This window comes from Berghia stephanieae, chromosome 11 (assembly GCF_034508935.2).
Source record: "Berghia stephanieae isolate SIO BIC M18660-M18661 chromosome 11, UCSD_Bste_1.3, whole genome shotgun sequence".
In the NCBI taxonomy this organism is placed as follows: Eukaryota; Metazoa; Mollusca; class Gastropoda; order Nudibranchia; family Aeolidiidae; genus Berghia; species Berghia stephanieae.
In genome coordinates, this window is record NC_088370.1 from 30,481,095 (window position 1) to 30,495,821 (window position 14,727).

Sequence of the window (14,727 nt, forward strand, 5' to 3'; positions counted from 1 at the left end):
GTATATTAGAACAGAAAAAAATAGAATCTTATACAAAAAGATAACCCTTGATAATACATCAGAATCCAACAAGTTTAAAAAAAGATAAGGATTAGGTATGAAAAAATTAATATACTTTGCTCGAGAGAGGAACACAGGGATGGTTTAGAATTTAATTGTATTCCATAGCAAACATCTAGTCTTGTCTAACCTAGTAAAGACCTTTTCAACTAGTGCTATTATACCAACAGCACATGGCCCATTGCTAATTGCTGACTGTTGCAGGCATGCTTAAATTATATCATAAAAAGAGCCATAAACACGTCTTTTACTTGTCTATGTCACTCAGTCACTTGTAACTACAAACCCAAATAAACTCAACCATACATGTTAACAATAAAATCTACTCGCAACCATCATGAACTTATATGAATCTGAAAGCTCCATAGCGGGACCTTGTGTTTTACAACAACAAAATCAAATCATAAGCTGGTTTAGCCTCACTGTACTGATAATATTAGCGCAGTAAAAAACATCAAAAACAACCAAAATATTTATCAAAAAAATATAATGGTGGCCTGTGACAACGAAAACAGATGTGTCGTATATTCAGAGAAACCTTACCTCAGACACTGTCGTTTTGGCTTCAAAGCGCAGATGATAAAGCTGGACAAACAGGTGTCACTTGCACAGGTGGGAGTGCAGGTATACGACCTTTCCCCCTTCATCAAAAATGAAGCCCTGAGACGACTCATTTGTTCGTCATCTGAAAATTGAGAATTAAAATGTTCAAACTGATTTGAGATGTGATAATAATAATAAATAGTTTCTATACACCGCCTTACCCCGTATTTCAACAAGCTCAACGCGCTAAATGATTACTCATTACCATCAACACTATCTATCAAAACTCAACTGTCAAATTCAAATAGGCAGGATTCAAGAATTTAATATAAATATAAAACTGATATTATAACCAAGCAACCATCACCAAGTCAATCCCATAGTCATAGCATCAAAGTAAAACAAGCCTTGCTACCAAGTAGTCTATACAGTCAAAGGTTAAAAGTTAAATTTAAACTGGAGTTTGAGTCACTATAGTATAATAGTAATAGTTCCATCAATCATGGCATGGGTGAAACTGGATCTTAAAAAAACGATTGAAAAACAAACAAGTTATATACTACTCATTGATGACACCCGATGAAGAATGGAGCAATCCTGTTAAGATTATTATTATAAGATCAAACAATGTGCACCAGATTTCGTCCCAATTGTCAATAATTTCTTAATGAATGAGCTTGACTTAATTAATCTAAATTTCAGAAAATTGAGAAACAACTAGACTTAGACGTCGATAGTGTGATACTTTCCATTTCCTAGTACTAGTAGGACTCACAATCACAAGCACAAGTCTAGCAGTCAGGACGGACACTGACACGACCAGTTTCTATTATTTTATTTTTCATCTAGAAGTATCAGTGATAATGATGACACGTTCATTCTTAGCGATCGGTGGGCTCCGATAATAATAATAATAATAATAATAATAATAATAATAATAATAATAATAATAATAATAATAATAATAATAGCCTTCATGAATGAACACGAATACAAACATTATCCATTAATTCAGAAAAGTGAGTGGAGCAAACAGTATCATGATAAGATTAAGACAAGATAGAGTAAAGCTTCGATCTACTCAAACACCGATCATAATAAAATAAAAAACAATAAGATTTACTTACCACATAATTCAAGTAAGTCCATGTCCATAATTGAAACACTTTTGACTATTCTAGATGGCTGTTTGGAAACGTTACAATCGGTCTCGGTCACCGGCAGTGTATCAACTCACGCGTCGGACGGTAGGAGAGAAAGAAAGAGAAAGCGGAAACAAAGGCTTTGCTTTTAAAGATGGCGCTATGTGTTGAATCAAGCCAGCATGCTGGATTTTTGATATTATAGCCTTCAAATGCTGCAGATTTTTATGGTGTAATTTTTTCGCCGTTTATTAACCGTTAAGAGAGTCAAATTTTCAGTCAAAAATAGGGCAAATTCAGTTAAATTTTAATAATATTTTTGTTGTGTTTATAAACGAAAAAATTACACCACACGAAAGGGCATTAAAAGGAGATTCTCCCACACTTGATTTCACAGCTGTTGGTCCGTTCAGCTTTTAGCGCGAGCAGATCTTGTGACGAGACCCGAATTTCGGTCGATCGGTACGCAGTTTTCACAGCGAAAATTTGCAATCGGATCTCTTTATGAGGGCGTTTTTGAATAGCTGTTAAAAAGTTCACATAGCTTGAATAGTTTAAATATTTAGCTCATCTTGTAGAGCAGATATTGAAATATAATATTATCCTTTTTTTTATTAAATAAAGTTTAATTCAAGAGAGAGAGAGACAGATATTAACACCCCACTTTTTGATCGATCCCGGCAAATTCGCCTGCCACACAGCGGTAGTTTGGGATACCTACTTACACTGGTGCCTGCTCCTTAATTTGTAGAAAGGCAACAGGTTTAGGCCACTATGCAAGGGTATTGCAAAAATACTAAGTTATTAGAAGCTGTGGACGGTAAAATGTAATGAATAAAATTTATTAGAACAGCTTTGAAAAATAACAAAAACAGAGCAATTCGGGCTCAAAACCCTTCTTCAGCCAAGAACCAAATCATCTCTCTGTTATGTAGTGTTATTTTTATATTTTAAACATATGATTTGTAAACATTTCAGTGTATTTCTCTTAGTGGGATCTTGTGCTGGTGTCTGGGTGAGACTTTTAGATGATCTCAAATTAAGTACACTGATAGTGTGCTCTTGGAATCTACATCTGTTCCCTATTTGAACCATTCCCTTTTGTCTTACTTTTTCCTCAAGTCCTTTTAATTGTACATCTAGAATGTGTTTACTATGCAATTTTCATCCTTTTTACTGGCGCTGATATGACCTAAACGTGTTGCAAGCGCCTTAAAACCCTTAAAAACAAACAAACATTAATTACATTATTCTTGTTACTGACCGAGGAAGGGTTTTTGAGCTGAAACGTTCTGTATTTGTTTCTCTCTCCATTTTTGTTCATTACTGTTTACAAATTTACAAAGGATATTATTATACAAGGGAAGAAAAGTCGTGACATCAAACTCTCTACTCTTTTGGTTCCTAAATCCATGGAAGTGTGTATGTAACGAGCCCTCTGGAGTATATAACTATTTTAGTAGCAGGATGTATAGGCAGATTCTTAGGATTACGGTTCAGAATAGAGCACGGATGGATGATCTTTAGTGACGACCAGCATAATAGATTTAGACTTAAAAATAAGACACCAGAAGATGAATGACTCAAGGTATGTATCCAGTCATCCAGAAGAGTGGTTTTTTCACTTCCAATGAAATAGGAACCAGTTTTTTGACATCACACATTTCTTCCCTGTTGCGGGCATTTTTAAACATTACATTGATTGAATGGTGTTTTAATAAATGAGGGAAATCAAACAAAACGAGTTCATTCATTTTGTTTATTCATTTTTTCATCAGCTTTTATTTTTTTATACACTCAAATGCAATAAATCATCACATCAGTGCCTAAAATTAGAAAGATGCTACTAGAGCAGGCAGAAGTTTTTAGATTCCTAGATCAATTAACCAGTTTTCATTTAACTGCCGTACTCTGGAAAAACTGGTTAAAAAATTTGTCCAGAAAATTTGTCCTTCAAATATCGATTATATATTTTGACACTACACAGACAGGTAGAGAATCATCTTTCACCGACAGAAACCAACATCTGAATGATGGATTGTCTTTTTTAATAAGATCACACCAGGGTTGGATTCTTCTTCTTCAAGTACCAAGTCTGTGCCAGACATCGGTGATCATGGTACGCCATTCATCTCTCTGATCAGATAACCTCAGAAAACTAATATTACTCTTCTCTTTCTTTGTCACCCAGCTGTTCAAACTATTCAAATATGTTTTTCTTGGTCTACCTTTACTCTTTTTACCTTCTATCTTTCCTGTGAGAGCAAGATGTTCAATACATTTATGTCGATTTAGGTGTCCTAAAAATTGCATTTGTCTTTTTCTTATTGTACGAATTAATAGCCTTTTAGTTTCAACTTGCTCTAATACTTCTTCATTAGTTTTCTTCTCTGTCCATGAGGGTTGGATTAAAATGATCAAATCCATTTTTTTTTAAAATAAAAAAATAAATATACAATGGATACAGCTTGACGACGACTGGACCCTAGAAAATAATTTGAGTTACCCGTCAATCGAATTATGTGTCCTAGATTTTCAAAGAAAGTGTTGAGAACTGGACCGAGAAAAATCATCGACTTACCATAAATATCAACTTATACAGCCTCGAGTTATCAGTCACCCACTGTATCTAAAATATTTCCTTGATTTCAACACGCTCAATCCTTCATTCCTTTCTCCAGCAGACCATAGTGAGTTAAATTCTCATTTCACCCAATAAATATTCATCGTTTTGCATGCCTTTATTATTCTTTTTTTTTTCTTTTTCGGTACCATCATTCTTACACAAATAGCCTGCCTGCAGCCAGGTTCACCTGAGTCAAGTGAGATAATGTGTGTAAAGTGCCTTAATTTGGTGATTGCACCACTGTGCTACCTGACTATTCACTGAAAAAGTTCAATGCTCAGAAACAAAAGTCAGCCTCCTTCACCTAAGAAAACAGTAAGCAGCATGGAAAATGACAATAGAACTGAGGGGATGAAAAGAACCAAAAATGGATCTTTAGGAACTTAATGCTATTTTTATCCATGAAGAGCCAAACTTCCTCTTCCCTCATTGAGGACCTCCCACTTGTACAAGGAATCACAATTTTGTTTCTTGGACAATAGTTAAACAAAGATCTGATTACACAAAATAACTGTTGGAAAATACTTTTGAGCTTGAGCTTTTATACAGCACAATATTCACTTAATATACTCAAAGCACTTTATAAAGGGTTCCAAGCCAACAGCAACATTTAACATGTAGAATACATGTAAGGTGATATTACATTTATTATTTCTTTTTGACAGAGACAATGCTCTTAATGACCAGATACTCATCTTATACCTGATTACAGTGAGGGAATACCAATACAGAGTATCTTCCAAGGACTAAACTTTGTTCCACCAAAAGCAGGACTCAAACCATGGACCAACCAGTCCAAAGTTAAGTGCCATACCGCAAGACTACAAAGCTGGAAAGATGTTGTCACATCTGCTATATCCAACTGACCACAGAATTATAGCAAATGGCGAGGATGGAATGAATGAATAGTCCATATCATGTTATGACAGATCTTACATTACTCAATAGAAAGGCACATTTTGTGCCTTCAACATTGTCATAAACCAGCTTTGTTGTCAGACTTCATCTGTAGTTCCTTGGCCTCTTCCTCTTTGAGGATTTTGAAGTATTTGTTTCGGAAGGTTGTGCCTGAGTAGTGGTCCACCTCTATACTGGCCACTTGGTCTGGCAAGGTCGATACATCCTTTCAGAAAAAAGAAATTTAATATTAAGTAGAACAGAGTTTTCTATTTTCTAATTCAATATCAGCACCTTAATTTTAACGCTTACAAATTAATATAATAAAAGGAAATCACGTAATACTCAACCCTAACCCTCTACTTATGTGCTGGCCACTCTCACAAGAAATTGGCCAAAAAAATACTCAGTTAAATTGGACTGTACATAGTCTAACTCGACTACAAAAAATCATGTAGAAATTAAAGACAGTAGCATTGGTAATATGCATATGATTTGTTACTCAGAGAGAAAACAAAAGTAAATGATGGAGTAAAAGTAATACCAGGAATGTCAGTGTTATGACTTAGTGAGTTAAGTTAAATATTCCTTACAATTACATATTTTGTTTCTTTTTCCTTATCTATTTTTTTTTTTTTGGACAGGTTATTCCAATGTCTAATTGATTATATTTAAAAAATTAAAAAAAATATTTATGGGTAAATTTCATAATTTAAAACTAAAAGCATTGCTACGCTTTGGATATAGCACTGGTTTAACATAGAGTACTTTCTAAAAGATCTGAATTAAAGCCGGTTAAAAATGCTGAAAATGATTTCTATTATTCTTTTAGCATGTTATGCCAGAAGAAGAAAAAAAATAAGAAGGAGAGGAAAGAAGTAATGGGGAGGAAAAAAAAATAAAAGAAGAAGAAAACAAAACACTTCATAATTTTTACTTTACAAATAATAAAATTCAATCTTTGTCCAATCATTTAAAGAGCCTATATCAATATGAAAATAATAAATACTATTTATATAGCGCATAATAAAGACTAGACCGTACTTTATGCGCTTTACATTCGCACACCACTTACAAAGGCATGTTTCCCACAACCTCACAAAATATATTTATTAAGAAAAAGCATGTCTTCAGGTGCCCTTTAAAAGTTTGTTCATTTTTATTATTCCATCCATCCCATTGGAAAACCCTATCATTTCATAGTAAATACGTAATAAATGAATAATGCATTGAATAAGTTGCATAAAAATTTAATTCAACGATTGCAGAAAATTTTCACACATGTTATTGATTTAAAATAAGGTGTAAAAGACAGCCGATTGGTAATTAAAAACAACACTTTGCTGCGCATGAATATAAATCCACATTATTCTTTTTTGGGTCAAAATGTCATTCAAGCAGATGGAGAAAAACACAAATTATGGCGAATAGAAATACTACTACTACTATACAATTGGTCACTAAATATCTAAGAACATTACTTGGAGGGGTGGAATTAACGTATTCTTTCATTTCTTTGTATTTATTAAACAAGTTATTTTATTATTGTGCAATAACATACTCGTAAGCTCGTAGTGTTATTTAGCACAATGAAAATAACTTGTTAAATAAATACAAAGAAATGAAAGAACCGTGTGTTATTACTCAACTCACAACGTATTCTTTGACTTTATGCATCGTGATGAGCCTCCTAGAGATGGAAGTACTTAAGGGTTGTTCACAGTTGTATTGTAAGGACAAGCATGGGTGGGTGGGGATGTTAGATTCTTGGTAGCTGATGAAAAAAAAAAAAAAAGCACATCCAAAATAATGAAAAATAAAATAAAATTTAAACAAAATAAAAAAATACAAGGTTGCCAATCCTCAGTTCAGATTTATCAACCAAGAAGAAAATTATTACAGAGGAATGGGGTGACGAAGACCAGCCCCCAAATGTCTACAGATCATTTTTTATTTTACATCTTTATATTCTGACATTGAAATAGCCTGTCTGAGTTTTTTTTCTCATCTAAATCGTGGGGAAAGGCTATGTGGTCTTGTGGTATGACACTCGCCTTCGAACCAGAAGGCCCTGGGTTCGAGCCTCGCTCAGTGGATAGTTGAGCCCTTGGAAAAGGCTCTTTACTCACATTCTCGCACCGTACTCAGGTGCAAAATGAGTACCTGGCTGTTAACAGCGGTCTTTGCCCGAAAAAATTGAAATATAGCCTAACAAGCCAGGGACCCTTTGTAAAGCACTTTGAGCACGTTTAATGGATATTGCGCTATATAAAAGCTAAATTTATTATTTATAATTTAAAGGTAAAATCTATCAAATGTTGCCCATATTTGTTTGGGGGGGGGGGGGGGGCATTTGGAGGAATGGTCTAAGTCATTCATCTCAACTGGCCTTTGCCACTCCATTCCATTGTGATTGATCAGAAGACATGAAGAGATAACTTTTAAAAAATCTGGTAAGTCACAACCAGATAGAAACACTCTCAAATAATCTATTTGATTCCATAGAATCATCAGAGAAAATTTGAAGTTTCAAAACACTCAGGGTATTGTAGTTCTATAGGGCCTACAACAAACAAGGCAAGTGATTTCCTCTTTAACTCTTTAGTTGCTAAATACACCGGAATGAGTAGGTCTGTAATGCCAGCTGGTTTGCTAAGTACGCCAAAAGGCGTCACTCTTATAGCTGTGATAAATGAGTGAAATACGAAGCCTACGAGTATCAATATTGAACTGCTGTGACTGCAAACACTCTCTAAGACCTTTATTGAGACAGTCAGTGCACAATGATGGTCTCATTCACATTTTTGGAATGAAATTATTGAAATTGTTTATGTTGCAACATGAACAGAGGGATTCAGATGAAGATGGGGAAATAAACAGACATGATTCTGATTCAGGGGGATGATTTATTCCTAGATGATGACGATTATGACAATGATTCTGACATTGGGGTTTCAAGACTTGTTTTTTGTTCCAGTTTAATTGATAATGACGAAGAGATAGGGCCTCAAACTAGGGGTGGGTGGGGCGTTTGTGATGGTGTTGATAATGAATGGGTTTGGAATGTTTTTGTCATCCTGTAGAGTGGCTAATGAACTTTACTAAAAATACAAACCCAATGAATATTGAGTCGAATGAAGACAAAAAAAACAAACCGATTTCTGAGCTAATGAAGGCTTCTATTTCCTGATATTGTACTGTCCTCTTGTAGTCTTTCATTCTCTCTATGATTTTGAATATTTTTCAATCACTTTACTAAGCACATAATACTAACAGAAAAAAAAGATACACAACTTTTTAAAAATTTCTAATTACATACAATTGTCAATAATATCCAGCCTTGAAATAATGTTGACTTTCATTTTGGGTGGAATTATGGGTCAAAATGTACGGTAACATAGCAGATTTGCATACTAATTAACTTTCCAATATGGCTGCCATGGTCACATGACCTAATTTGCATATTTGATTGCGGTGGCATGTTCACAAAACTATCCACTCCTATCCATGTGAATTTCATGAATGTGGGACTAGCGGTTATCTTTTTGTTGCATTTTTACTTACATTACCGACTTTAAACTTATTTTAGCCAAAATTTTTAGCAACTGGGAAAAAAAAAGTGCCAGATTTGTTAGCAACTAAAGAGTTAAGTCACTAAATGCACAATAACGGTTGTGATAATAGTGGCTATCATCATGATAATATTGATGACAGAAAAACTAAGACTATCATAACAAAATTAAGAATAGTGGTTGTGATAATAGTGGCTATAATGACGATGATATTGATGACGGAAAAACTAAGACTATCATAACAAAATTAAGAATAATAGTTGTGATAATAGTGGCTATCAAGACGTCGATAATGATGATGGCAGAACTAGGACTATCACATCAAAATTAAGAATAATGGTTGTGATAATAGTGGCTATAACTATAATGACGATGATGATGTTTCGTCCTCCATGTCAAGTGTTGCTGTTGGCTAGGAACCCCTTATAAAGTTCTTTCAGTCTGTTAAGAGGAATTTGTGCAATATATAAGTGCTCACATTTTTTTATATTGAAGATGATGATGGTGATGAAGATGATGATAATAAAACATAAAGATGATGGCAATGACTGCAATGATAGCAAAGACACAGGGATGCCTATAATACACACAGACACTCACTCAGGTATGTATATGGGTATCCAATAAACAAGGTAACCTCCTAATTTCAGGAATTTGGCTGCAAAGTTGAGCAAGTCCTTAAAGATGTCTCCGAGATGATACTGGACTTTTTGTGGGTAGTGAGGCTCACCTCTGTGTGAAAATACAAAATAAATAATAATAAATAAAACACGCTTAGAGTCAACAAATTGGCACTACTCAGGGCAAATGGCTATTACATAATTTCTCAAAACTAACATGTTTATTTTCTCTCATTTTAACAAAAAAACTGTTCAAACCAATTTCAGTATTTCATGTTAATTATTTTAATCTAAAAAAAAAAAAAATTATTGATCTTTAGATAAGAATATTAAATGAGTTTATATAGCGCAATATCCACTCAAAGCCTCAAAACGCTTTGCAAGGAAGGGGACCCAGGCCAACAGCAACACTTAATATGTAGGACGAGACATGATGCCTGTTAGGTGATATTACATTTTTTCGGACAGAACAACGCTGTTAACGGCCCGGTACACCTGTGTATGTGAGAGAATGTGAGTAAAGGGCATTTTCCAAGGTCTCAAATATGCGCCGAGAGAGGCTGAAACCCAGCCGATCCGAAAGTGAGCGTCATACCACTAGACCACATAGCCACACATTCCCAATAGCTCAGTTTGTTGAGCACTGACTACATAAATAATGTGATTGAGATCGATCTCGGGTGAAATCGAAATTTTTTTTCTGAAACCCCCCCCCCCCCTACCTCCAGTTCCATTAAGCAGTGATTGGGTAGCTGATTCTGTTAGATTTAGTGGAAAGTATTTTGCAATAGACTAGCAAGCAATTGCTATTGTCTGTTTTATGCTATAGAAAATGGGATAAACTACGGCTCCACAGGCCGACTGGCTCTGAAGAACAACTTTTCAAAGATAAGCAGTCTAATATGGTAAAAAAAAAAAATGGCATCTAAGTAACATCAAGAAAACATTTATATAATACATGTCATTAAAACTAATTCAAAATTTTCTCATATTGACGGTGTCATTTTCTAACAGTGTAACTGGGAAAAAAAAATAAATTTATTCTTTATTTAGCTAATAATATTCGGAAAACCTTTCCAGTAATCCCTTACTCATTTGGGACACTTAGGCACAGTATATACATAGAAAATATAAACAACCCATGAAAGTTATCTCTTTGCACCAAGAACGGGTACAATTACGTTTTTTGTCTGTCCTGTCACATCCTGTCAAAACCAGTTACAAGGTTTGAAAACAGCACCATTGATATAAAAATATAAATATCCCTAAAACAAAGATTGGGTCTGATTCCAACAGTAAAAAAAAAAAAAGAATAAAAATTTCTTCCTTTTCTCAAGTTACTTTAATTTTTTCCTCTGTTTTAAAAAATGTTTATGCTCATGACATGTACAATTACAAATTGTCTGATCTTTATTTAAAACAACATTTGAATCCTTACAAAACGTTTCGTGGATATTGTGCTATATAAAAAGCTCAAGCTCAATTCAATCCCATGTCAATTTGATTCTTTTTATACAACCCCCACCCCTTGCCCAACAAAAAATAAATAAAAACAATATAAAAATAAAATTGTATTACTACAGGATTTGTCTGATGTAACAAAAAACAAATATCAAGTACTATTTATTAGTGCAAAGCGGTCCCAAGCATGTTTAGGACCGCCGGTTCTACAGTCCCTGGGAAATGAGAACCGCAAGGACCGGTTCTGGTTCCAAGGACCAGTTCTTTTTCGACATTGGCCAATCACAAGGCATCGTTGGGACCGTCAAACGATGGGACCGTGCCTGCAGTAGATGGCTGTAGAACCGCTAAGTGTAAGTGAGAGCGGAGAAGGCTTATTACCTCAAAACATGAAAATAGTGCTATTACACTATCCATTAAGCATGTGTGTGTGTGTGTCTGCGAAGATTGATGGAGCGGGTCAGGTCAATGTTAGTGTTAGGGAAAAGGGATTGTTAATATTTTGTGTCTGTTGTGGCATGCTGGACCAAAAGTATGGGAAGAGTTTGTTTTGATTTTTTATTTTTTGGAGGGGAGTGTGTGTGTGTGTGTGTGGCTGTCTCCATTTCTCTTTTAGTGCGGCTATGTGGTCTTGTGATATGACTCGCTTTCGGATCGGAAGGACCTGGGTTCGAGCCTAGTTTAGTCCTTGAAAGACTCTTTACTCACATCCTATCACTGTACTCAGGTGTAAATGAGTACCTGGTCGTCAACAGTGTTGTCTCTGTCGGAAAAAAACAAACGTCATGTCTCGTTCTACATGTTACGTGTTGCTATTAGTCAGGGACCCTTTGAAAAACTTTGAGCACATTTAGTGGATATCGCTCTATATAAAAGCTCAAGTTTTAAAAAAATTTAAAATCTTAAAAAATATTTCTTCCTTTGGATAGGACACAGTCTATCCCAAAGTATTTTCGCCAGATCTAACACACCCAGCTACCCAAAAAAAAGCTCGACTGAACCCGGGATCAATCTCTGGCCCTTTGCGTGTAAAGAGAGTGCTCTATCAACTGAGCTATCGGGCCCCCCAAATAATCTAATGGTTTTTAAAAAAATACAGACGTTATAATTGTTATTTTTGAAGAAAGCTATAGTATGTGAAACTTGTATCATTTGATTAGTTAAAACACCAATCGAAATAAAAATATTATTGTATTATCAAATGACAACAAAGCGAAAGAAAGGAGTGGTGACAACAGATAGGCAAAAGAAAAAAATCGGACCAGCTAGGTTCAAAACACACACACATACACACATCTTATAGTAGTCATATTCATTTCAAAGAATAACCTATTAGAGAAGAGGGGTGATGTTGTCATAATAGATCATTGTCATTGCAATCATAAGTGTGTAGTAAATTAGGAAATTTACCCGAATAATGGACTCGTCCAAGGCGTCTCGCGGCCCCTCTTACCCCACCACACATACAAGAGGGCGTATGTGCAAGAGAGGGTTGGTGCGATTAATTAAGTTGGATGGGTGGTGTGGTGGAAAAGAGGCAAATGATCTAGGCAAAAGAACCGAGAAAAGGCAGTAAAGAAACTAGAATCGCTGGGACTGTCAAAATAGAAACATGAGAAGTGAGGACCGCCAAAGGTTCTTCACCTTGGGACAGGTCCTCCGGTTCCAGCTATGGAACCGTGGGACCGGTTCTTGGGACCAGCCTCAGCGCAGCACTACTATTTATATGTAATACCTCTTAGTGTTATTGTACATTGATGCGCTTTGCAGACAAAATGTTATAAAGATCTGAAAAGTGTTTATGGAATAATGCCCAGACAAAGCAAGAAAGAAGAATATAAGAAAAAACTCAGTCCGTCGGGCACTGTTTCATCCACACCTTTTCTGATCTTTATCTTGCACCAGTGCCTGCTCCCTAATTTGTCACTTCAATGTTAAAAAGCATTGAGGGGTATTTAGTTTCCTAGACATAATTAAAAAGTAACAAGTACAACTTTTAAAAAATCTTTTTTTTTTTGCGTTTGCTTAAATGGGGAATGGTAAAAAAAATAAAAAAATAATTAGATTTTTATTATGTTGATCTGAAGAAAATTAATTCATGCGTATTCAGTATTGCTGTTGGCTAGGAACCCTTGGAAAGCGCTTTGAGCATGTTTAGTGGATATTGGGCTATATAAAGGCTGATGTTTAACTCTCTCTCGAGTTCATGTGCATGGAAAATCAAACAAATTTGTTTGATCTTCTATGAGGGTGAACTCGAAGAGAGTTTAATATATACTAAAATGAAAGAAAACCCTGCACTGGAAATGAAAACAAAACACCTACTTATCCTCATGTGTAACAACATTCTCATTGCTGACAATCTTGGCTGCTGCTTCCCGGATGCCGTAAGGAGCTGTCATTAGATAGAGTAGAACCAATTGTTTACTGCATGTTTTTGAGGGTTTTACGGCGCTTGCAATACATTTAATAGCTCATTCAAGCGCCAGTAAAGAGGAAGAAAATGGAATAGTAAAAAATCTAAATTTACAATAAAATGCAAATTGTCACTTGAAAAATAAGACAAAGGGGAATGGTATAAATAGAGAACAGATGTAGATTCCAAGAACACATTATCACCGTGCATAGTTTGAGATCACTTATAAGTCTCATTGAGATACAAGCACAGGATCCCAATGCTTACACTATGCATTCAAAACAACAGATGGCTGATTTTAAGAAGTGGATTTATAATTGGTTTTTGTTGTTGGCTGATAAAGGGTTTTGAGCCCAAAATGTTCTGTGTTTGGTATTTTGTTCTAATTTTTTTTCTTGAAGCTGTTTTAATCATTTTTGTTTATTACTTTTTACAGTCCACAGCTTCCAGCAGCTTTGAATCACTTTAGTGAGGACAATCAGTTTTGTTTCTTAAATTAAAAATAAAAAACCCCCAAAAACATTTAAGATACCTAATTCAGATCATTTTAACTTTCCACTCAATTTTCTCCATTTTGTTTAGCTCACATATATACATATTTTAAAGTATTTTATCACTTACAGTCAGTGATAACAGAATGATGGAGCAGCTCACATACATGAGTATTTCAAAATCAATTTTATCACTTACGGTCAGTGATGATGGCATCAAATGTGATTCCATCCCGCCATATATCATGCCTGGATGCATCAGCCACCAACACATCCAAATACAGGTGCTCAAGTCCATACTGTCTCAGGTTGCTGCGGACGCTTTCATCATGAGATCGGGTCTTCTGTTTGGCACGGCTTGGTTTGGCTGAAATTTCCACCGGACAAAAAGACAGAATTTTATTTTAAAATCATCTAATCTCCCCCGAGATCAGGCTATGATTTTATTATTTTTTTAAAAATAAAAAAATATGCCCTTCCGCCACGACATCATTAAGATATCGTCGCCTAGGCATTCTATGCAGGAATATACATAATTCATCAAACAAGATGTCTGATGTCAACAGGAATCACCCCATGTTGTCCAAGTGAGCAAATTGGAGGTTAATAATCTTGCCCAAGGAAAAAAACCAAAGTGCCTGAAGCGGGGCTCGAACCCGGGACCTCCTGGGTCACAGTGCAATGCCTTAACCACTTCGCCCCCATGATTTTAAAAGTAAACAAAAAAGTAATATTTACAGACCTGGCAATTTTTTTCAAAATTGAAACCCGGGATATCAGAACCTCCATTCCACTCTCCTTAATGATGGTGGAAATATCACATTGAGAAATTAGAGGGCAGGCACTGGTGTAAGATAAATATCTGTACAAGTGCATATAGAACGGTGCAAGACAAAGCA

At 35.3% G+C, this 14,727-nt stretch overlaps 1 protein-coding gene across 1 annotated transcript in view; it reads right to left on the reverse strand.

The window, feature by feature from the left end:
• Nucleotides 1-3,483: 3,483 nt before the first annotated feature.
• LOC144957116 (tRNA (guanine(10)-N(2))-methyltransferase TRMT11-like) overlaps nucleotides 3,484-14,727 on the reverse strand; it is a 32,241-nt gene continuing 20,997 nt past the window's right edge. Inside the window, exons 9-13 of the mRNA XM_078888110.1 lie at nucleotides 14,028-14,195; nucleotides 13,247-13,316; nucleotides 9,441-9,572; nucleotides 6,922-7,042; nucleotides 3,484-5,494 (exon numbers count right to left, since the gene is read on the reverse strand). Of these exons, the coding sequence (XP_078744236.1) occupies nucleotides 5,348-5,494; nucleotides 6,922-7,042; nucleotides 9,441-9,572; nucleotides 13,247-13,316; nucleotides 14,028-14,195 (638 nt within the window). The 3' untranslated portion in view covers nucleotides 3,484-5,347. The remainder of the gene's footprint in view (nucleotides 5,495-6,921; nucleotides 7,043-9,440; nucleotides 9,573-13,246; nucleotides 13,317-14,027; nucleotides 14,196-14,727) is intronic.